The 25,801-nt window shown below is 37.2% G+C and overlaps 1 protein-coding gene across 4 annotated transcripts; it reads right to left on the bottom strand.

Moving 5' to 3' along the window:
- Positions 1-539: 539 nt before the first annotated feature.
- On the bottom strand, positions 540-19,769 carry LOC117323546. 4 transcript variants are annotated; one of them, XM_033878826.1, is made up of 12 exons: positions 19,504-19,756; positions 14,882-16,891; positions 12,391-12,535; positions 11,772-11,884; positions 10,541-10,688; positions 9,856-10,298; positions 5,877-5,991; positions 4,995-5,270; positions 3,431-3,511; positions 2,294-2,446; positions 1,459-1,487; positions 540-1,310 (listed from the first exon to the last, which is right to left on the bottom strand). In XM_033878826.1, the coding sequence occupies exons 2-11, from the start codon at positions 16,829-16,831 to the stop codon at positions 1,465-1,467; spliced, it is 3,447 nt and encodes a 1,148-aa protein (XP_033734717.1). In that variant the 5' UTR covers positions 16,832-16,891; positions 19,504-19,756; the 3' UTR covers positions 540-1,310; positions 1,459-1,464. The 4 variants fall into 4 exon arrangements, 3 of the variants coding, with proteins under 3 accessions (XP_033734717.1, XP_033734716.1, XP_033734718.1); XM_033878825.1 differs by having other exon boundaries at positions 540-1,487; positions 19,504-19,754; XR_004531764.1 differs by lacking the exons at positions 540-1,310; positions 1,459-1,487 and adding an exon at positions 4,123-4,203 and having other exon boundaries at positions 2,411-2,446; positions 19,504-19,769.
- Between the last annotated feature and the right edge of the window lie 6,032 nt (positions 19,770-25,801).

Below are 25,801 nucleotides of genomic sequence, written 5' to 3'. Positions count from 1 at the left end.
GATATATATACATAGACATATATACTACAAAAAAGACAACCCAGCTGCCATCACTTAGCACACTCACTACTCTGGTAGTTAGTAGGGTAAGTTACACCCCCTCACAAGTTACAACACCCCCTTACAAACATAAACATATGTCTGACACATTTTACAATAAATCTAAACAGGTAGCACTTAATACACAAAGATGATACCATATTTAGCCACCATTAAGCCCATGTCTGGTAATAAAGCTTTACCCATGTCTTAAGTAAAAAAAATTATTAAAGTTATATTTCATTGTTGTGCAATAAGCCCACCCCTACATGAGTTTATGTGATGACCCCCCTGGGCTTATTCTAGGATAAATATGATAGGTTGTCACCAATAGGACACTTCATTTGAATTTAAATTTCAACATAGCGAAATATCACAGCAAAAGGAAAAAGTTTATACAAGTCATGTAAGTATTATACCTGTTAAATTGTATATACAACGTAATTGAATTGACCCTCTCCACGTAAGTATTGTTATAATAAATAATAAAAAATAATCAATTTTTTTTGGTAAATAGAATGATAATATTTCAGCTATAATTATAATAAGAGACAAAATGGATTTGGAAAATAAATATGGTATTTCTTAAAAGATAACTAAGCTAGTTCAAATCAATAAGTAAAACATAAATTTATAAATTTTATGGTACAAAAATTAATGATTCTTTAACTTAACACTTGATTGTCTTAATGATCTTCAACTTCATCAGCTAAGGTTCTACTTCAAATGGTTAATAAATAACAATAATAAACTCTATTTACTTATATTAAAGACCTCTAAGACTTACAACATAGGAAGTCCTTGTACAGACTCACAGAAACTCTTAAGTTACAATCCCAATATGATAATTCTAAACCTAGAGATTCATCAGAGGATTTTAACACATTTGACCTTCCTTTGACCTTGAAAAGGTGTTGCATAATTATTGATAATTCCTATAACCCCTTGACTACAGGTCAAGGTCATTCATTTGAGCAAAGTTTATCTTGGCACACAACATCAGTATCACCTGTAAAACTAGCCCTACTGAACACATCATGTGATATGTAAATACATCTCAAAGGGTGTGATATGAAATGCTTTATTGTATAGAATCTAATTTTAATCCGTTCCAAGAGATGTATTTCACTGATGAATGCAGTAGCAGATTCTGTGTTCAGTTCATAAATTTCGACTCCAGTCATCTGACTCCCAAGGAACACTCAGACTGAGGAGAGTTAAGATTCCAAGTCATTAGACTCCCGAGGGTATGACTCTGGTTGTCTGAGTCCCAAGGGTCAAGACACTTGTCCTAAGACTGAGGAGGGTTAAGATCTCAGTTGTCCGACTCCCAAGGGTCAAGACACTTGTCCTAAGACTGAGGAGGGTTAAGATTCCGTCAATAGACTTCTGAGGTTATGACTCTGGTTGTCCGAGTCCTAAGGGTCAAGATTCCAGCACCTTTTCACCTGCAGAACAAAATCATTTAAACAATTATAAAAATGTTTTTTATTCCTCCAGATGTAACATATCACAATCAAATTATTAACTATGGCTGTTACTACATGTACATATTTATCATCTCATACGATACAATGTGAACTGTAGGATATACAGTATGTTATTCTATTATGGCAATTTATTTCAATCGATATGATGGTTTATGGAGAGATGATAGCCAATATTGACGGAGGCCAAAATAAATGCTATAACCCGTAAACTGTTTTATTACATTCAGGTATCAAAACACAGCTCAAGATATGATCCCATACCATTTAAACTGCATCTTATTCCATAATATTCACCACAGTGTCAAAACATTGAATTGCAATCTCGCACCACTTGGCGGACATGTGCCAGACATTTCTGATTGGGTGAAATTACGCGACAACACAGCACACTCACACGAGCTTGCAGTACAATGATTATCACTGTTACAGAGTGTGATTTGATGTTAAATGAATCAAGTTTATTTGGTATTGCTAAAGCAATACATGTCCCCTGCCAGTCCCCACTAAAAATAGTAACAGTGACCAAATTATCATTGTGTGAAGTTTAATCAAAATCCTTCAAGGAATGAAGCCACTAGAGTGCTAACAAACTTTGCCATTATCACTGAATGACAACAATAGTTATGCATTCATATGTACAAGATGGACGGCAACGAAACCTACAGTCCGCCTGGTTTCACCAGTAGGGGACTAAAAACATGTGGTCCGATGTAGCCTAATCAGATTAAAAAAAGAAAATGTCGTAATTAATCACTGGTACTTACCAAACATTTCTTTGTACATCTGTGGTAGAGTCAGATCCGGGTTTTTCTTTAACATGACAGTGATGGCCGTGTTGTGCTGCATCAGGATGAAGTGTAGTTCCGCTAGCCTCACCAGCAACATCCCAAATCGTGTCATACCGTCAGGGTAGTTGGCTATAAGGTAAGGGTCATAAGTACAGTTCAAGGCCATCTTTCTTCTAGTACAACTGTACTTAAGGTTGCATAATTTTCAATATCGGCACTTATCTAATTATCAATACAACTATGGTCTTTTGGAGTTGTCTTACATAACAGATCTCATTAACATAATCACATACATATTTTTTAAACAAGAATTCCACGGAAGTGGATGTGTCGCCTGTGTCAAGTTTGCGCTTGATTGGACAAAGGGATATCAAGATATCGCAAGCAAACCTATTTTTATTTATAGTAACAATGACCTTTGACCTTTGAACCTGAAAAGCAATCTAAGCAAGCACTTTTGGTAAGGAAGTTTGAGCCTGATTGGCTAAGGAAAAGTCAAGTTATCACATGGAAACAAATTTTCTATTAATAGTAACAGTGACCTTGACCTTTGGCCTTTTATCCTGAAAAGCAATCCCAAGCAAGCAGTTTTGATAAGGAAGCACTATACAAAGTTCAAGTGTGATTGGCCCAAGGGAACTCAAGTTATTGCATGAAACCAATTTTCTATTAATAGTAACATTGACCTTGACCTTTGACCTTTGAACATGAAAAGCAATCCCAAGCAAGCACTTTTGTTTAGGAAGCACTGTATGAAGTTTGAGTTTGATTGGCCCAAGTGAACTCAAGTTATCGCACAAAAACCATTGTGTGGACAATGCCGCCGCCGACACCACCGCCTACATAGTGATACCTATATGTCGTCTTTTTCAGGCGACACAATAAAATGATATATACTTTTAAAAAAATGCAAAATGCCTGACTATTGTGACAGATGTGTTTCATATGAATGACTTTTCGAATTAATTATACAGTCATAAAATCATTATCTACCAGAATATCTACTCAAGATTGATTGGATATTTAAATTCTCCCCATACTACACAATGCAATACATACACAATAGCAACATACATTGTGTTAACTTTACTGTACAACAAAATCAATACATACATTCCTCGTGATATTGTAGGGCAAAGGTTGTGTCCATCTGTAGTTTACGAACACTTTCAGAGTCATCAAGGTCCTCAACATCTAAAGAAAAATAATGGAAATTTACAGTGTTAAGATAAACCAGTGTTATCAGGGCAGTGTCAAAATGTCTGGGTCCCACTCTTGTAAACGTAACTGTTTGTTTTGCTCAACAATGTAAACATGTGTTTAATTCTAGGCAAATGTGACGGCTTGTTCAGCTCAATATGTATTATTACAAAGTGTAGCTCTGCAAATAGAAAACTTTGTTCAATTGAATAGATAAAATGTTTCTCTGGCAAACAGAGGTCAATCGTTATTTAAGACCTTTTGAAAGAACTTTTAAAGCTCCCCAACCTGAATGCTTTGTGAAGACAAGAGATCATTTTTGTGAAGACAAGAGATCAATGATCAATTATTGATTGCTCCTGAACAGAAAAGAAAGCACCGATGGTATATACCACAACCGTGTAGTCACCAAATGGGGGGAAAATGGTGGATACATTATGAGCTTTCCGTCTACATTAATTTGTATGTTTTATTGTTTTAATGCATTTTGTTTTTAAATTAATAAGTATTTTTGTTTCCTTTATCATTTTTTTTTTTCATGTCTGCTGTAAATCTCAATAACTCCTGAAAATTCCCATGTTGATGATACAAAACTACAGTCAAACCTGTATTAAGCGGTCACCCAAGGGACTGACAGAAATTGGCTGCTTAAGACAGGTGGCTGCTAAAACCAGGTTCACCAGAAACTCACAACAAAAAAACAAAGCTGTCATAAATTTATTGCTTCTGAAAGAAATCTCGATTTGTAGTTTGTTTGCTACATTTCACATAAAAGTTTGTCATGTTCAGCCTCGGCTTGCAATTGCATGGAAGCACTTTATCATTTCTGTGTGACCTTTCTGACAATAAAGGTTTTTAATTTCATGTAGTTTTTGTTTTATATCACCATAACTCAACTTCAAGGCTCAGAGTGTGAAGATTATCGTAAACAAAACAAATCATGCGATGATCGATAATAAAATCTGGTCATATGATCATCTCGGCTGTTTATTTCTGGACAAAATAACAACTCAATACGGGATGAGATAACAACTAGGGCCAGATTTTAGTGACCACTGGCCGTGTTCGACAAGTGACCTCTTATATTAGGTTCATTATATAGTATTTCCATCGAGTGGAACACAGACTGGCCGCATAACGGAGGTGGCCGCCTATTCAAGGTGTTGTTCAAGCGGGACAGATAATATGATTACTGAATTTAAAGGACACCTTAATTTTAATGTAGAACCCTAAAATATGGCTTCCCATGAATAATTATGTAGAATGTACATGCATAAGATTTATTACAGTCAATTTTCGGTATCTCAAAATCTAACAACTAGGAGAATCTGCTGAACTCAAAGTAAAAATTCAGTTTCGACAGTAAAAGTTCAATATAGAATATACTCTATGTTTATTAGTTCTTGACCCCATTGCTTTTGAGATAACGAGGGTCAACAAGATTTCCATTCAATGATTGGGTTAGAGGAAAACTTACCTGCATTCAACAACAGAAGAATGGATAGAAAAGTGTATTCCATCGTACTTAAATTCATCAATTTCACCATACTGCCGGTATGTATAAAATGACTAGACAATATTCTCAGCATTGGGAAGAATGAATGAATGGCTTCTCGCTGTCTAGGTGTGAAGTTGAAGTAGCTATACTGTTTGGTTTCATTGTCAAAACTTCGTGAACAGTTGAGGACTACGATGGGGTAGATGGAGCCTTGTACAAGTTTGATTTGGTCGTCCAACGAAAGAGCTCGGAAACCTGAAAATCAGTAAATTGAAGATCTTTACTGATATTGAGTCAATATTTTTGATGAGTCTAATAATCCAACATACCACAACTTGACAAATCCCACCTTTATAATGGCCCTGCTAATGTATGGTTACCATATTTGACCTAATAAGTGCACTGTGCACTTTCAAAAACCACAAAAGAGGTGTGCTTTATAAAACCATGTACAAGGAAAAAATCTGTGTGGAAATGATTTTTTTTTTTTTTGGGGGGGGGGGGGGTTTGTTACATACTTTTATGTAGCAAAATAATTAAGTGTCTTTGATTAAAAGCCTGAAGATTATAATGGCAGATCAGTGAGCTAAGGAAGTTTTAATAATTGTTTCAATTAGCGCGTACATCCTTTTTTCTTGAAAAAAAGTAGAGGTGCACTTATAGGGGAGGTGCACTTATAGGGGGAGGTGCACTTGTCAGGTCAAATATGGTATTTAATGTAAGATATTGTTTGACATTGAATTAGAATATATGATACTTAATCAATCTGAAATGGCAAAGAACAATTTATATACCGGGTACACATAATTCTACGTCTTATTAGTCAATAGTTAAAATAAAAAGAAGCTACAAACACGTTACCTGGGACTTTCTTCGAGAATTTGATGAGTGTTCTGGCTGTATGTTCAAATGAAGACATCATACTGGTCCATGTTGTTTTCACCGATAAATAACCCATTAATTCATCTTCTTCACTCTGCAAGCAGCATAGTATATCAACATCATAAACGCTATACATGTATCACAAATACTGTCTCTATAAACACTATACATGTATCACAAATACTGTCTCTATAAACACTATACATGTATTACAAATACTGTCTCTATAAACACTATACATGTATTACAAATACTGTCTCTATATAACACTATACATGTATTATAAATACTGTCTCTATATAACACTATACATGTATTACAAATACTGTCTCTATAAACACTGTACATGTATTACAAATACTGTCTCTATAAACACTGTACATGTATTACAAATACTGTCTCTATAAACACTATACATGTATTACAAATATTGTCTCTGTAAACACTATACATGTATTACAAATATTGTCTCTGTAAACACTATACATGTATTACAAATACTGTCTCTATATAACACTATACATGTATTACAAATACTGTCTCTATAAACACTATACATGTATTACAAATACTGTCTCTATAAACACTATACATGTATCACAAATACTGTCTCTATATAACGCTATACATGTATTACAAATACTGTCTCTATAAACACTATACATGTATTACAAATACTGTCTCTATAAACACTATACATGTATCACAAATACTGTCTCTATATAACGCTATACATGTATTACAAATACTGTCTCTATAAACACACTGTACATGTATTACAAATACTGTCTCTATAAACACTATACATGTATTACAAATACTGTCTCTATAAACACTATACATGTATTACAAATACTGTCTCTATAAACACTATACATGTATTACAAATACTGTCTCTATAAACACTATACATGTATTACAAATACTGTCTCTATATAACGCTGTACATGTATTACAAATAATGTCTCTATAAACACTATACATGTATTACAAATACTGTCTCTATAAACACTATACATGTATTACAAATACTGTCTCTATAAACACTATACATGTATTACAAATACTGTCTCTATATAACGCTAATTATACAAATATGTCTCTATAACACTATACATGTATCACAAATACTGTCTCTATATAACGCTATACATGTATTACAAATACTGTCTCTATAAACACTATACATGTATTACAAATACTGTCTCTATATAACACTATACATGTATTACAAATACTGTCTCTATAAACACTATACATGTATTACAAATACTGTCTCTATAAACACTATACATGTATTACAAATACTGTCTCTATATAACGCTATACAAAATGTACATGTATTACAAATACTGTCTCTATATAATGCTATACATGTATTACAAATACTGTCTCTATAACACACTATACATGTATTACAAATACTGTCTCTATAAACACTATACATGTATTACAAATATTGTCTCTGTAAACACTATACATGTATTACAAATACTGTCTCTATAAACACTATACATGTATTACAAATACTGTCTCTATAAACACTATACATGTATTACAAATACTGTCTCTATAAACACTATACATGTATTACAAATACTGTCTCTATATAACGCTGTACATGTATTACAAATACTGTCTCTATAAACACTATACATGTATTACAAATACTGTCTCTATAAACACTATACATGTATTACAAATACTGTCTCTATAAACACTATACATGTATTACAAATACTGTCTCTATAACACTGTACATGTATTACAATACTGTCTCTATAAACGCTATAATGTATTACAAATACTGTCTCTATATAACACTATACATGTATTACAAATACTGTCTCTATAAACACTATACATGTATTACAAATACTGTCTCTATAAACACTATACATGTATTACAAATACTGTCTCTATATAACACTATACATGTATTACAAATACTGTCTCTATAAACACTGTATATGTATTACAAATACTGTCTCTATAAACACTGTACATGTATTACAAATACTGTCTCTATAAACACTACATGTATTACAAATACTGTCTCTATAAACACTATACATGTATTACAAATACTGTCTCTATATAACACTATACATGTATTACAAATACTGTCTCTATAAACGCTATACATGTATTACCAATACCGTCTCTATAACACACTATACATGTATTACAAATACCGTCTCTATAACACACTATACATGTATTACAAATACTGTCTCTATATAATGCTGTACATGTATTACAAATACTGTCTCTATAAACACTATACATGTATTACAATACTGTCTCTATATAACACTATACATGTATTATAAATACTGTCTCTATAAACACTATACATGTATTACAAATACTGTCTCTATAAACACTATACATGTATTACAAATACTGTCTCTATAACACACTATACATGTATTACAAATACTGTCTCTATAAACGCTATACATGTATTACAAATACTGTCTCTATAAACACTATACATGTATTACAAATACTGTCTCTATAAACACTATACATGTATTACAAATACCGTCTCTATAAACACTATACATGTATTACAAATACTGTCTCTATATAACACTATACATGTATTATAAATACTGTCTCTATAAACACTATACATGTATTACAAATACTGTCTCTATATAACACTATACATGTATTACAAATACTGTCTCTATAACACACTATACATGTATTACAAATACTGTCTCTATATAACACTATACATGTATTACAAATATTGTCTCTGTAAACACTATACATGTATTACAAATATTGTCTCTATAACACACTATACATGTATTACAAATACTGTCTCTATATAACACTATACATGTATTACAAATACTGTCTCTATAAACACTATACATGTATTATAAATACTGTCTCTATAAACACTATACATGTATTACAAATACTGTCTCTATATAACACTATACATGTATTACAAATACTGTCTCTATAACACACTATACGTGTATTACAAATACTGTCTCTATAAACACAATACATGTATCACAAATACTGTCTCTATAAACACTATACATGTATTACAAATACTGTCTCTATAAACACTATACATGTATTACAAATACCGTCTCTATAAACGCTATACATGTATTACAAATACTGTCTCTATAAACACACTGTACACGTATTACAAATACTGTCTCTATAAACACTGTACGTGTATTACAAATACCATCTCTATAAACGCTATACATGTATTACAAATACTGTCTCTATAAACACTATACATGTTATACAAATACTGTCTCTATACATATATATATAGTCTATATATATATATATATGTATCACAAATACTGTCTCTATAAACACTATACATGTATCACAAATACTGTCTCTATAAACACTATTATATATCTCTTATATATATTATGTTATTGTATTTGTAATTTTTTGTGTTTTGATAAAGGGGCGGATTGCCTCGAAAATTTAACAAGCCTTATTGTTTACACTGTTTGAATTACTTCTTTGCCCCATATATATAGTCTCTTGTATACCTCCACAAAAGTCAATTATTGTATAATGTTTACTTGTACTTGTAGTAAATATAATCACTGTTAATTACATTTTCATTTTCAGATCAGAATATCATTGTATTACATGCTCATGCTAGTGTTTTGTGACATCACATAATTTCAGCCAATCAGATTTTCACATAATTTCAGCAAATTTTTGGGTTTTGATACCAAAATGTAATAAAACAGTTATGGCATTTTGTTTTGATCGATATGCTGATTTATGGAACTCAGATAAGAAACATTAACAACGGCCTCAGGCCTAGGGTGATATTGGTGATCTTCCCTCCATAAATCAATATGGAAACTAAAACACCACAATATTTTTCAATTTTTTTTCCTAAATTATCATAAAATTTATAAATTTGTTGTAAAAAGAAAGTAATACTTACATCAGTATTTACTGGTAGAAGGTGTTCTAGTTCCTCATTACAACCAGAACACTTATTGAGAATCTCCCAAGTCTTTTCACAGTCTGTTGAGGACTCGGGACTAACAGTCTTTGCTATTGGTGATTTTGGCTCCAGTTTTATCTCTGAGGAGCCAATCAGGAGAGGCGTAACATCTAGATCACATTTTTCTGGAGCAGTCACTTGTTGAGTTTTGATGTCTATTTCTATATTTTTCAAGTCCAACTGTTCTGGCCTTATATCCAAATTTATTTCTGCGAGTTCCTCAGCTGTGGCTGGTATGGCTGTGGTAACCATTGCCTTCATATCATTGATGTTAATCTTTTCACCGAATGCCTGCTCCTTACACAAATTCTTCCCTTGTTTCTCTGCTTCAATAGATATTGCATGCTTGATGGAATTTGGCTGGCGACCAATTCTGCTTCCTGTAAAATAAAAAATGTTGATGACCATTTATTTATCTAATAAGGAGATATGAGAGAAATGAAAACTGTTGTGAAGTAAAACAAGTCACAATGTTAACGTTGTACATAAGAAATGCCCCTTAGTGTAAAAGGTTAGTCCTTATATTTTATATTAATATTTTGAAATTGGGTTATAATTCTGCAATGATGATTGGGGTGTATCAGTATACAGAGGCTTATTTGCAGAAAAATACGCTAATTACCTTCGATGGACATGCCAGACTCTAAACACTTGCGATAACGACAAGCCTTACAGAGGTTCCGCGTGACAGTGTTGACGTCACAGTTACCATTCTTAGAGCACTTGTACCTTTGACATTCTCTCTCCTTGGCCATGCGCCTGAAGAAGCCCTGAAACAAAACAACTTACTCTGACAACAAATCATTTCAAAGTGTATAGATCATGAAGATCACCCGCCCTGATCACTCATACTATTTCATTTAAGCAATGAACAGTTGTTTAAATGTTGTTACAGTCAATATGGCAGCAAGATGTACTTTGGTTAAATGCAGCATGAGAACCAATTTGCCCACCACACATTTTGCTGCCATATGGACTATAACAACATTTAAAACACTGTTCAATACTTATATTTACAATGCCTTACCATTTTGATAATTTTTAAAATCGAACCAACATAAAAATTACTGTCTTTTTTTTTAACGTCACATGACCCACTGGGTGTTATAGGCGTATGAAAGCAACTATCTCTTAGCATTTTGTAAATATTCATATGTTACACTCGGTGTAAAATATTTCAACAGTGTTTCAGGTGACGGTCAGGACAACACGATGATATTTTGTATTTCAGAATTACGTCATGTACAGTGATCTGGTAAAACTGGTATGGAGGGCCACACAATTCTTTGAAAACAATCTACAACAGCTGTGATATTAGATAGAGGCCTACATTCTAAGGTGTTTTAAGGTATATTTGATGTTTTAAGAAACGGATATAAAAGTCTTTCATTTTATACACCTCAATGACCTTTGATTTAAAAAGGAAACCAGGGGCCTGTTTGTTGAAGATGAACCAGTTTCTACATTATTAAATGTAATATTTCAAGCATATAGATCTTGTCAGGCCTGCAGATGTTAATACAGGCCAGGAAGTCTTTTTCACAGCTAATTTGAAAACAAAATCACCAGGTCCATCCTTATTTTATAAACAAACAAATCTGGTCCACCTAGTAAACATAGAAGGCCAAGGTACCATGCCACCATTGGAGACTTAATTGGCACAAATTCCATATATAATACTGTACATGTATGGACCGTGGGTCGAGAATTATCATTAAATCCTTTTGCAATGCAACCGTAAACAGACCTATCAATATTAAGTACCAAGATAGCAATAAGAAGTTTGGTCTACATAATACATACAGGTATACGTTCTATATACTGTACATGTATAAAATGTGACGAGATTTTACCTTACACCCCTCACAGGTAAGTGCCCCAAAGTGGAATCCCGAGGACGGGGCACTACACACTCGACATGGAATCTCCCCAATCTTCTTGTCTTTTTTCTTGCTATCACCTGTACCTGGAAAATACAAAGACTGATAAAACATTCTCCTTGGAAATTGTGAATTTTTGCTGCTAAATATGTATATTTACTTGGCTCTGGTTTCATTAACATTCCCTAACTTAAGAAAATTTCTTAACCTAAAATTTTCCATTCTAATGCATAATTGGAGATTACGAAAAAATGCTAGTTAAGAAACTAAAGACAGTACATTTTCAGACTAAGACAATACTTACCTGGACAGTACATTTTCAGACTAAGACAATACTTACCTGGACAGTACATGTTCAGACTAAGACAATACTTACCTGGACAGTACATTTTCAGACTAAGACAGTACTTACCTGGACAGTACATTTTCGGACTAAGACAGTACTTACCTGGACAGTACATTTGCAGACTAAGACAATACTTACCTGGACAGTACATTTTCAGACTAAGACAATACTTACCTGGACAGTACATTTTCAGACTAAGACAATACTTACCTGGACAGTACATTTTCAGACTAAGACAATACTTACCTGGACAGTACATTTTCAGACTAAGACATTTCTGGAATCGGCAGTATTGACACTGGACTCGACTTTCCTTCGTGATGACACACTTCTGTACCCGCAGACACACATACTTTATCTTCTCCAGCTTACTGGCTCTCATAAAGAATTTCTGGAAAATGAGTTGAATGATATATCTCTCACTGGTACATACAAAAAATATCATGTCCCCTGGTCAATTCTTTTTTTAACGCTAACACATGCATATATTATAGGGGGGGGCAAGACAGCTCAGTTGGTTAGAGTGCCAGCCACGTAATCTCAGGTGACAATCCGTGGTGCATGGCTCGATGCTCCCTAACAATGATGGTTTGTGTTTCTTAGGAAGCTTAGAAACAGGCTGGTCTATACTGTCATGATTTTGTCCTTTGACAAGACCCTTTACCCTAATTGCTCTGCATGGCATGCGACAGGTCTCCTGTATGTTGTTCAGTGATGTAGTCACCAACTACTACACAGAGACCCTGCCTCAAAATGACATAGTTGTTTACAGGGCGATAAACTAAGCTGACAAACAAAGTATATTATATAGAGGTTACACAACGAGTGGTTGTTGGATATGGAATCTATTTCACACGAGTAAGTTATTTTTTAAAAGTAAAAAAGACACGAGCTTTAGCGAGTGTTTTTTGCAACTTTTAAAAAATAACTTACGAGTGTGAAATAAATTCCATATCCAACAATTTCGAGTCGTGTGACCTGTTTCTACCACAATAATATCGGCTTGAATCAAAGGGAAACGTACGTGGCCAAGTATAATTTCGCGTATGCAAATAAAGTGTACCGGTGACGTCCGGGACCCGATGATGTGACGTCATTAGATTATTGGTGACGTCAATAACAATTGCAGCTTGGGTCAAAGTTCACCGTGTTAGCCAATCGAAATGCGTACAGAGTTTATACCACGTGTGGTATAAACATATTGTTAATCAACAGCTGCAATGATTAACTGATGGTCTGAGAGTTGAATAACACAGGGTATTGTGGTAGAAATATATAAAAACATGTACATAAATATTATCATTATCTAAAAGCAATTCAGAAATGAAATACCAAGAACAGATTTGTCAGATTGATACAAAACCAGCTGCAGGTCCAAATCATAATGAAACCAACTTAAAAATGTCATTATGACCAAGACACCAATTAGTTGAACTATCATTTTAAAGAATTAACCCAAAATGTGGGAATGAAGTGAGGTACACCGTCATCCTTGATACTCCAGGAGTTCACTGTCAACCTGCACCCCTAGAATATGTCTACCCTCAATACCCAAGGAGTTCACTGTCAACCTGCACCCCTAGAATATGTCTACCCTCAATACCCAAGGAGTTCACTGTCAACCTGCACCCCTAGAATATGTCTACCCTCAATACCCAATGAGTTCACTGTCAACCTGCACCCCTAGAATATGTCTACCCTCAATACCCAAGGAGTTCACTGTCAACCTGCACGGAGTTCACTATCAACCTGCACCCCTAGAATATGTCTTCCCTCAATACTCCAGGAGTTCACTATCAACCTGCACCCCTAGAATATGTCTTCCCTCAATACTCCAGGAGTTCACTGTCAACCTGCACCCCTGGATTATGTCTACCCTCAATACTCCAGGAGTTCACTATCAACCTGCATCCCTAGAATATGTCTTCCCTCAATACTCCAGGAGTTCACTGTCAACCTGCACCCCTAGAATATGTCTACCCTCGATACTCCACCAGTTCACTGTCAACCTGCACCCCTAGAATATGTCTACCCTCGATACTCGAGGAGTTCACTGTCAACCTGCACCCCTGGAATATGTCTACCCTCGATACTGGAATATGTTGAGGCAAAATCGAAGGGTCAGTTACACAACATTTTGTAGATAAAACAAAAAGACTAATTTAATAATCCATTGATTTACATCAAATTAAATTCAAGGTTGCCATACTATTAAATTGACTAGCAATGATCTTGGTTGTCCTCCGCTGGCATCTTCAAAAGAAATGCTCAAGTCAGGTTTTGTCCCTGATACCAATCAAGCAGCTATAGTCTCAATGTGCCTATGACTTTGCTCTGACATATTCCAGGGGTGCTGAGAACAAGAGCGTATCCCTGGGGTATGAAGGATGGGTAGAAGACCGAGTTCAGTGGTCCCCCTATTTACGACCACTCTCAAGAATGACCACCCCTTGTATGTGACCAAGTTTCTTGTTCACTCTCAAGAACGACCACCCCTTGAATGCGACCACGTTATCGTTCACCGACGTTTTCCAACAATAAATTACCCCTTCTAAATGACCACCCCGCTTACCAAACCAGCGACTACTTAATTATGTCCCAATAATGTGAAATGTACTTTGGTTTCACTCTCGTGAGCGACCAAGATTCTGGCAATGTTTTGTGAAGACATTAAGATTATAGAATAATAAAAGTGTGTAGCGTCCAGCTGTATCTACCGATAGTTTTATGTACATACCTTACACGCCTCACAGATAAAGGCTCCACAGTAGAACCCTGCCGCTTTGTCCCCACACACCTGACAAAAGGCCTCACAGCCGGGAGTTCGTACACAGTCACTGGTACCTCCTGTACTACTAATCTTGTAACTATCCTCCTCATCCGCCTTACACATTTTTTGTGTTACTGTCAAAACATCTGATGTGCTCGAAGGCATAGGGAACAATTCCATTAACATCTTATTCTGACCCTCATCGGACCCTTTTGGAGAAAGATCTTGATTCATATTTGTTGACGACACCTGGGACGACGATATCACAGAAGTAGAATCTGAACAAACCACTTGATTTTTTATGGAATTCTCTTTCACTGGAGATTCAAACTGTTTCTTAGGTTGTGTAGGTCCAAGTAATGTGTTATTTGAACTTTGAACTACAGTTTTTCGTTTCCCTGCTGATTTTTTAACGGAAAATTCTTCAATATCTGCTAGACTGACTCTGTTGAACGGCTGTCTGGAACTGGGGGGCTTTTTGAGTTTAGCTTTAACGTTGATTCCATATCTCTGAGCCCAAGTCATGGTGCTGTATGTACTGTTTTTAGCAGTGTTACTTAATGGTTCATCATCTGATATGTCTTTGCTTACTGACACAGGGGTTTTAACTTCACTCTCTAACAGATCTAGCGTTGAGTCACTAGTTAATTCTGGTCCGACTGGGAATGGACTAACACTACATTCATCATAACTATCATGGGACAGATTAAACGGCACAAGTGGTGAAAATGTCCAACTCTCTGGTGAGTTTATAAGTCCTATGGGACTTTGAGTTGAGTCACATCCACCTACACTACTTGTCGTGGTAAATGTTTGGCTGACATTTAAAGAGCTACTCACCAACTGCTGTTCAATATATTTTGAATTCTTTAATGTATCCAGCCTTTCGTTGTTTCCGGTGGTTTCGGGTTCCATAGTAACAACACCAATGCCTGGTAAAACCTGGTCAGAATCAGAATCCTTTTGAGGAGACAGAAACTGACAGGCATTGTAAGAATTGATGGATGAATTCTGTACAAAACAGCTGGCACTTGTTACAAAAGACGCTTGGCTAACATTTACAGAGGACACTTGTTTATCATTCACAGATGTTTGGCTAGGATTCCCTGAGAAAGCATGGCTAATATTCACTACAGAAGGCACTTGGCTACCATTCATGGAAGAAGTTTGGCTTGCATTCACTGGTAAAAAATGGTTACTATTCATTGAAGATGATTGGCTTACAATTGTAGAAGACGATTGGTTAATATTCTTGCTAGATGAATCAGTGGCATTCACTGAGAAAACTTGGCTAGAAATTACAGAAGGCACCGGTGAAGTATTCAAGACAGAAGACAATTTATCCTCTTCATTCACCGAAGTCATTTGGCTCATAATCACAGAAACTTGGCTGGTATTCGGTAGAGGCATCTGGCTATCAAGTCCCTTTGAATAATATGTATAAGGTAGAAAATTAGTGTCATTGGAACTTGTAACAAAGGAATGTTGACGTTGAAAAGAAGTATTTGCCAATGACGGCAAATTAGATCCATTGGAATTGATCACAGACGAGAGAAGGCCAGGGAAAGAATTAGGGGAAGAAGGTAGATAACTCTCTAATTGTTGTTGGTCAGTTTCTTTATCCATATGAGGATAAGCATAATGCCCATGTCCAGTACTGTTTACAATGTATTGACCGCTACCAGAACTAGAGGTACAAAATGTCTTTGGGATAGCATTGGGCTGCCCAAACAGTGACAAGAACTCCCGAGATTGTATTTCAAACATGTTGTCGATTACAGGTTGATTTTCTGCTGGTTCTCCGGTCTTCTCTTCACCCTCGGGGGCCTGTGGACTGTCGCTTAAACTTTTTGATAAATATACCTTTTTGGGGGCATAAATTGCTTGCCCAGACAAGTTCATCTTCTGATAGGGCATTTAAACATTGTGTTTTCAACAACACAAAATGTTTGCCCTCACAAAAATGAATCCAAATACCTGAAAGAAAAAAAATGCAAAAAATTGAAAACAGATGAAAAGACTTCTCCGACAAAATTTGAAACTCTAAGATATAGGAGACTTTTATATGGTCAACACTAATATTTGTTGAACCATACATACAATATGTATATGACATATACCATAAATGTCCGAAATGTTGTCACTTCTACAAAAGATTACATAGACATGTTTGGGGACATAGAAGATGGTAAACAAGCAGAAAAACACTTCCTAATATTCAGTATTACCCCTGATTTAGACAATAATCCCCTACCCCCACCCCTGATTTAGACAATAATCCCCTACCCCCACCCCTGATTTAGACAATAATCCCCTACCCCCCATCTCTGATTTAGACAATAATCCCCTACCCCCCACCCCTGATTTAGACAATAATCCCCCACCTCTGATTCTGACAATAATCCCCTACCCCCACCCCTGATTTAGACAATAATCCCCCTACCCACAGCCCCGATTTAGACAATAATCCCCGACCCCTACCCCTGATTCTGACAATAATCCCCGACCCCTACCCCTGATTCTGACAATAATCCCCCACCCCCACCCCTGATTTAGACAATAATCCCCCTACCCACGGCCCCGATTTAGACAATAATCCCCGACCCCTACCCCTGATTCTGACAATAATCCCCTACCCCCACCCCTGATTCTGACAATAATCCCCTACCCCCACCCCTGATTTAGACAATAATCCCCTACCCCCACCCCTGGTTTAGACAATAATCCCCTACCCCCACCCCTGATTTAGACAATAATCCCCTACCCCCACCCCTGATTCTGACAATAATCCCCTACCCCCACCCCTGATTTAGACAATAATCCCCTACCCCCACCCCTGATTTAGACAATAATCCCCCTACCCACGGCCCCGATTTAGACAATAATCCCCGACCCCTACCCCTGATTCTGACAATAATCCCCTACCCCCACCCCTGATTCTGACAATAATCCCCTACCCCACCCCTGATTTAGACAATAATCCCCTACCCCCACCCCTGGTTTAGACAATAATCCCCTACCCCCACCCCTGATTTAGACAATAATCCCCTACCCCCACCCCTGATTTAGACAATAATCCCCTACCCCCCATCTCTGATTAAGACAATAATCCCCTACCCCCACCCCTGATTTAGACAATAATCCCCCACCCCTGATTTAGACAATAATCCCCTACCCCCACCCCTGATTTAGACAATAATCCCCCACCCCTGATTTAGACAATAATCCCCTACCCCTGATTTAGACAATAATCCCCCACCTCTGATTCTGACAATAATCCCCTACCCCCCACCCCTGATTTAGACAATAATCCCCTACCCCCCACCCCTGATTTAGACAATAATCCCCCACCTCTGATTCTGACAATAATCCCCTACCCCTACCCCTGATTTAGACAATAATCCCCCACCTCTGATTCTGACAATAATCCCCTACCCCCCACCCCTGATTTAGACAATAATCCCCCACCTCTGATTCTGACAATAATCCCCTACCCCTGATTTAGACAATAATCCCCCACCTCTGATTCTGACAATAATCCCCTACCCCTACCCCTGATTTAGACAATAATCCCCTACCCCCCACCCCTGATTAAGACAATAATCCCCTACCCCCACCCCTGATTCTGACAATAATCCCCTACCCACACCCCTGATTCTGACAATAATCCCCCTACCCCCACCCCTGATTGAGACAATAACCCCCTACCCCCATCCCTGATTTAGACAATAATCCCCCTACCCCCATCCCTGATTTAGACAATAACCCCCTACCCCCATCCCTGATTTAGACAATAACCCCCTACCCCCACCCCTGATTTAGACAATAATCCCCTACCCCTACCCCTGATTCTGACAATAATCCCCTACCCCCACCCCTGATTTAGACAATAATCCCCTACCCCACCCCTGTTTCTGACAATAATCCCCTATCCAGAACACAACAACACCCCACCACCACCCCATTGAATATGAATCGACATACAGCCACATAACACACAAACACACCCCGCCCTGATTCCGACATGTATCCCAACAACTTTTGTAACATTACCTATTCTATACAGCAATATCGTAGTAACTTTACCTTGATATATACCATAAATCTACCATATCATTTGTAAAATCCCATCAAAATGAGCTATATGCAATTCACTTCTCTATCTAGGCCTAGATACAGGTTATTTTGATATTTTATAAGTCTGTATCCGGTTTCAGTCAGACTATTTCTGTGGTATAACACATAGAGTTCGTGACAAGAGACTGTACACTATATATATATTTAATTGTCACATTTGTTAGTTGGAATGTAGGCGTACAATCAAATAAATTTAACATATGTACACTACACGACCGATTTCAATAAACTAGGTCACTGAACTCCAATGGAATAAAACACGGGAGACTGATCATAGGTGACCGATCCCATGGAATCTTAGTGAGTAAATCGGTGAACATGCAGGTGTTTTATGTTATAATGTGACCGCGATAATGGACACATTTGTTTATATATTACACGATAATGAACTATGTAAAACCCTTGTGTTGTTGCTGGTAACTATAGCATACACACACCTGTCGTAAACTCACCTGTTAGTCCAGCTCAGTATGTATCGCAATGATTTGTCTTCCGCTTTCCTTCATGACACTTTCGACGTGTATGTGTAACTAATGCACAAATACTGCACACCTAGACACTACACGATATTCCGTCCATTTCGGTGCTTAGCGATAACATGCCTGACTTATCTATACTTACAAGCTGGAGTACAAGGTCAAGGTTGCTAGAACTGGGTCACGCGTCATTCTGTATTATAATTCATATTAACTCAATAATCGGCTGATTTTCAGAATGACAATGGGCGTGACCACAATACCCGACTCCATAACCTCACGGATCTATTTTGTACGTCTGTGGGTTAGGCCTACATACATGCGAAGGAACTGTAATAAGTATATATACATGTAGATCTGTTAAATATTAATATGGACTTCGATATGATCGAGGTCTCTGGATATGGTGACAACAATTCAATTACATTTATGACGCCGACTGTTTCTGACATTGCCCTGGCAACTGGGGTGTTAATTAAAGAAATCACCCTCGCTCGGATCACATGTCAGACAAGTAGTCGTAGGTGTCAAGCTATTGATTTTAAAACTAATTGTACAGCTATACATCATCATGCTCAGTTTACTCAGATGATTAAATGGTTTACTTAATTGTGGCTATATGGTCCACAGTTTACATGCCTTTACCGAGAATATGATCACAAGTCTAATGGCCATATTTTCAAGCTATCACATCAGGGACATTGATACGTTCATGATCACATCCATAAAACCTCGGGAGATAGATTTAGATAATGTCCGTAGGTCTCTGGAGAAAATCTCAGTATATACGTAAACGACTATCGTCAAAGTAAATTTTTAAAACAAAAAATGAAACATTTATAATAAATGTTCGAAATACTCCAAAATTGTGATCATGAATAACAAGCGTGACTCTACATAGAAAACATATCGCGCAGTAACATTTTTTTCCACGGTTCGTCTTAGGCCACACAAGAGTTACTCCCCTTATAAACGTGTTCGCAATGCACAGGTTGTCTCCCTTCAGTCGATTTTCGTCAGTATTTAGGACAGCAGGCCCAGTTTCATTCTTTAACTTGGATTTCCCCGGCTTAATATCTCAAAAAGTAGGCAGAGAACCCTATTTTTCTTTCCAGATTTGAAGTATACATGAATAATGTAAGAAAACATACAAGAATTCCAGTTATAAACAAGAGGCCAAAAGGCGCTGTACGTTCACCACCTGGATTTCAATAAATACACAAACTTCTTCCACACCAATACGGTAATTCAACTGTTGAACATGTAACTTTCTGATTCAAAATAAGATTTAAAGGAAAATTAATTGAAATTGCTTTGGCCTCGCCCCCTTCCATTCCTTGTGTGTCAGCCCAACTATTGAATCACATTATCTTGTAGGTCGGTCACCTGTCAAATATCCATGACATGCATTGCTTAGTTGGACATAAAGCCAAATTGACGAATTTTGGCAATGTCCTTCTGGGTGGGTGGTAATGATCAGCCTCTTCATTTATACAATTTTGAATCCCAGCTACCTAGGGATGCTACGAGTCCCAACCACCTAGGAATGTTAGTACTTAAATAGAAGTTTTATCCGCTGCTGATCAAGTCCCAAAGAAGAAGTCGTTAATATCAATATTGCCAAATGGACTCCTTTTGACCACGCCCCTCAAGCCACTGGGGTCAGTCTCATTATTTGTATAAATTTGAATCCCAGTCACCTAGGGATGCTACCGCTCAAATATCAATGTGATTTATTGCTGATTCCAAGAGCCTTTAATACCAGTATTGTGAAATGGACTGCTTTTGGCCACGCCTGGGGGTCATCCCATTCATTTGTATAAATTTGAATCACAGTCACTTACGGATGCTGCCACTGAAATATAAATGCCACTCGTCGCTGTGTTCCAGAGAAGAAGTCGTTAATATCAATATATTGCCAAATGGACCGCTTTTGCCCCCGCCCCTCAGGCCCCCCCCCCCCCCCCCCCGGGGGGGGGGGGGGGGGGGGGGTTGCAAAAGCGGTCCATTTTGCAATATTGATATTAACGACTTCTTCTCTGGAACTAAGCAATGTATAATATTTATTTATATTTCAGCGGTAGCAGGGGGCGGGGGTCAGTCCTGTCATTCGTATGCATTTTAATCCCAGCCACATAGGGAGGCTTCCTATTAAACTAGGGAAGGTCCAAATACACGTAGACTGTAACAAATTCTCAAGTCCCTGTGCGTATCATCATAGTTCTTCCGATCAGGTGAGCTAAAATGACACGGATTTTCCCAAAAGCATGGAGGTACCTTAAATTCTGTAATTCTTTTCTTTGCAAAAGGTTTTCGAGGTAAGAATATTTATCATTGGAACTGAGGCCAGGTTGTCCATCGCCGTCGTTGGTCTTTTCATTTTTTTTTCTTTTGTGTTACAAGAGTACATCATTGATTTAAGATATATTATCCATAAGTAAATAAGATAAATTAAAGTCATATATCAATGCATATCATACATGCACAATGATGCACGGATTTTTTGAAGAAAAAAAACAACATTATCATTGTTAATGGTTTTAGCCAGTTTTGGACGAAACTTTCATCAAATTTTTAATATAATTTTCAATGATATCCTTTATGCTAGTCCAATAGAATTAAACGTAACAGTGATGTATTTGCGGATTTTTTAATATGTTTTCTCTCTTTACGGAATTTTCTTAGATGAAAATGAACCGTATTTTTTATCTTTTAAGTCAAATGCTACTGTACGTTCTAAAAACAAACAGGTGCTATAGGAAGATGTAATGAAAGATATTCTACATCTGTCAACTGTAGGGCTCGAACGACCTCTCGCTCTCTAGGCGGATACCATGTCACTAGGCGTAAAGGAAATGCCCACCAGCCTAAGCTTGTAAGATGGTATGTATTCTGCTTGTTCACAATGAGCGATCTATCAAAAACAGAAAGTCTAGGAAATCAAAACTTCCAACAATATCGTACAGACGGGTTAGAGGAGATACGATCGAACTCTACAAAATGTCAACCGGCATTTATGACAATGACTCCTGCGGTTTCATAAAACTATGGAAAGACGTGGCAAAACGACCCAGCTGCCGAGGAAACTCAAAGATGTTATTTCTGAAACAATCAAGGACCACGCTGAGAAGCAAATATGGAACAGTCTTCCGGAAGATGTTGTAATTGCTAAGAATATAAACGCTTTCAAAAATAGATTAAATGAAATATTGGAAAAAGTAGGACACTTTAAATGAGCTTTAAACACAAACTGTAGACTAGATTCTACTCAGTGACGTGAGAAGTTGAAAAAAAGTAAGGGGAGGGGGGGGGGGGGGGGGGGGGGGGGGGGGGGACAAGAAATGTTCTCCTTTATTTTGGAAGTGTTTTAAATATATATATATTTGAATCGGTCGTTATAACTAGTGAAATGAAAACATTCTGTTTTTTTTTTTAAATTTTAGATGCTAAAAGTGGGTGGGGATGGGGGCAAAAAGGTACACATCATTCTTACGTCAGTGGTACTAATGTAGTCCGGTGTAGAGGGAACTGTTCCTTAACTGGAAAATAACTATAACTACAGTTTTAACCGGAGATAGTTTTGATGTATTACGTTGAACACCATGTGGTCGGTTAACCTGTGGCTAAACATGTATCATCCTCTTTAAATAAAGTCTATTATTATGTTAACTCACAGGGGATTGACATGTTCGGATGACCCAGAGTGAAATTATTTAACCCCGGGGTTCGGCCCCCCAGATCACTCATAATTGTCCGGATAATAAAAAAAACCAGGGAACAACGCCTTAAAATGAATAGAATGTCCGATAATACGAAAACTTCAAAATTTGTATTAACCGGGGCAAAATTCAACCTGGAAAATGATTAGATTCATTATGTTGATAAGCTGCAGAGTGTTGCTTTGTTCTAAGGAGAAAAACCTGGAAGGACTTTTCCAGATCAAGACAATATCACTTTTGGGGTAGGAGGGGACGATGTTCTTTTCTGTTCTTGCCAGAGGAATGACGACATACGTGACGTCGAACGAGTAAGTGGATACGTCGGACAGGACGCTGATCTCCAGAATTATGTGGACACACAAGCGTGGTGCAAACTGTGGAGATCTGATTCCAAGAGCCTTTAATACCAGTATTGTGAAATGGACTGCTTTTGGCCACGCCTGGGGGTCATCCCATTCATTTGTATAAATTTGAATCACAGTCACTTACGGATGCTGCCACTGAAATATAAATGCCACTCGTCGCTGTGTTCCAGAGAAGAAGTCGTTAATATCAATATATTGCCAAATGGACCGCGAAGTACATCATGTGAAGCTACTTTGGAGCAATACATCTGCGATTTTTCGTTAAAGATTACCTGACCTCAAGGTAAAAGAGATTACTGAGGTGGGGAAAGGGGAGACGACGAGGGGCCCACTATCCAGAAAGCACGTCAAATAACCTCCGAATAAAGGATTCATGGACGATCTAATCATATCAAGGGTCCAAGTAAGGTGGATACTGACGGTACTGGAGGATATTGTATCTTGGGCTCGAATGAAACTCAAACTAACTACAGTAAAACTCACTTGTGTCGATCAGCACGCGTACGGTCGATCAAATTTTCCCGAACTGTTTATTGTTTCGTATTTTTTAATTGAAGGACAATATAAACGGATTTTAAGAAAAATAATGTGAGTACAATATATACATTTATATTCTTATAATGTATGTATCGTTTTCATGGAATATTATGCGGTAATGTGTACGCCGATTTCGTGTGTAAATCGCTTGTCTGTATGGCAGAAATAATTTTACCCGTGAATTTTGCTTTGATCTGTAACCTTGCACAATATTGTTTATTAGATAAACGAATAATTGTTATCATGTTCAATTAATTTCTTTGTTTTTATTTATTGTTTATTTTCGACCATGTTATCAAGCACTTGTTCGGCATACAGCCGATGATACTCGGGTATTTTGTCTCCGTATACATCTGTACAAGCGAACACGGATAAGTCGAACAATTGGATAAGTCGAATATTTGGCTTGGTCCCGTCGACCTCGACTTATCCGAGTTTTAATGTAAATCAAAATATCCCTGAAAATGGTCGTGTTACGAGACGGTCTGCCTTCTTATCCAGAGATAAGAGATTCTAACTAGTGTAGGCAACTCAATCAAGTGCCTAGGAATTGGTTTGGTGGCAGTTTGAAGGACAATAACAATAGCAACAAACTGGAGAAGCAGGTCTTCGAAGGACTGAGGAACATCGATAAGACAGGTTTGTCAGGAAAGTTCAAGGCATTGACATTCCAACACGGTCTATTACTACGACTAGCCTGTTGCTACATACGAAATTTCCCTGGCAACGGTAGAGGGAATAAAATAAATAAAATAAGATCTAAAAAAAAAGATCTATTCAACCCGAGAACATGGTTTGGAGTTCCTCAGTGCTTCTAGTCAACGAAATTGTAAAGTCTGACATCCAAACTGCAGCCTTGATTAACATCAATTGTACAAGAATTGGAGACTGGAAAAGCAATATCGTTCATGACACTGAAAGACTCCATAGACAAGACAGTCAGGCAAGCCGATTTGGAGGTAAAGGTCGGAGGGAAGTGGTCGACAAGCAAGGCTTTCGTAGAGGAAGAGAATAGAAGTAGATCGAAAGATATTGTGGGGACAGTGGGTATCGAAAGACAAGGCTTAGGAAGAGGTCAGTCTCCGAAATGGAAAGATGCTTACGCCGCAGAGAGGAGAAGCAAGTGCAGGGACAGATCGGGAAACAAGAAGAAGAATGAATGAAGGTGCTAGTAGTGAAGATTGGAAACCAAAGGCATGGACCCGATGGAAGACGGAAGAGAGAAAAATGACACGGGCTGAAATCTGGAGATACACGCCATGGCAGCTACAGTTCATTATCATGCCTGTATATGAGGTGCTTCCATTACCAACAAATATCCTCAGATGGAAGTTGATTGAAGAGCCAACATGTTACCAGTGTCAAAGGAACGGACGTCTGGAACACATTCTTTCTTCCTGCGAGGTAGCGCTGTTAAAGGGACAATAAAAATGGACGTATGACCATGTGTAAGGACAACTGCTCACAACTGAGAGGGAACTGTAGAAAGCTCTTCAAACAAAAAGGGATTCAACGTTCATCCGGATCCACAGAGAGGGACAGACACCATTGGAATTCTTGGAACTGTAAAAGTCAGGGAGATGCAAGTGGATCCTGGAAGAAGAAAAAAACAAACATTCTCGAAGATCTTGTAAACAACACTTCGACCACACA

Source organism: Pecten maximus, chromosome 3, assembly GCF_902652985.1.
Source record: "Pecten maximus chromosome 3, xPecMax1.1, whole genome shotgun sequence".
Taxonomy (NCBI): domain Eukaryota; kingdom Metazoa; phylum Mollusca; class Bivalvia; order Pectinida; family Pectinidae; genus Pecten; species Pecten maximus.
Note: the sequence above shows the minus strand (reverse complement) of the source record. Positions and strands in the feature narration are given on the sequence as shown.

Bases quoted from the DNA above. Each gene is read 5' to 3' on its own strand.
- LOC117323546 (XM_033878826.1), bottom strand. From the start codon at position 16,831: ATGCCCTATCAGAAGATGAACTTGTCTGGGCAAGCAATTTATGCCCCC. The intron at 3,512-4,994 runs GTAAGTTTTCCT...ATTTTTCTTTAG, and splicing joins TCTTCTGTTGTTGAATGCAG to ATGTTGAGGACCTTGATGAC. The intron at 2,447-3,430 runs GTATGTATTGAT...CTTACCTTATAG, and splicing joins CCTACAATATCACGAGGAAT to CCAACTACCCTGACGGTATG.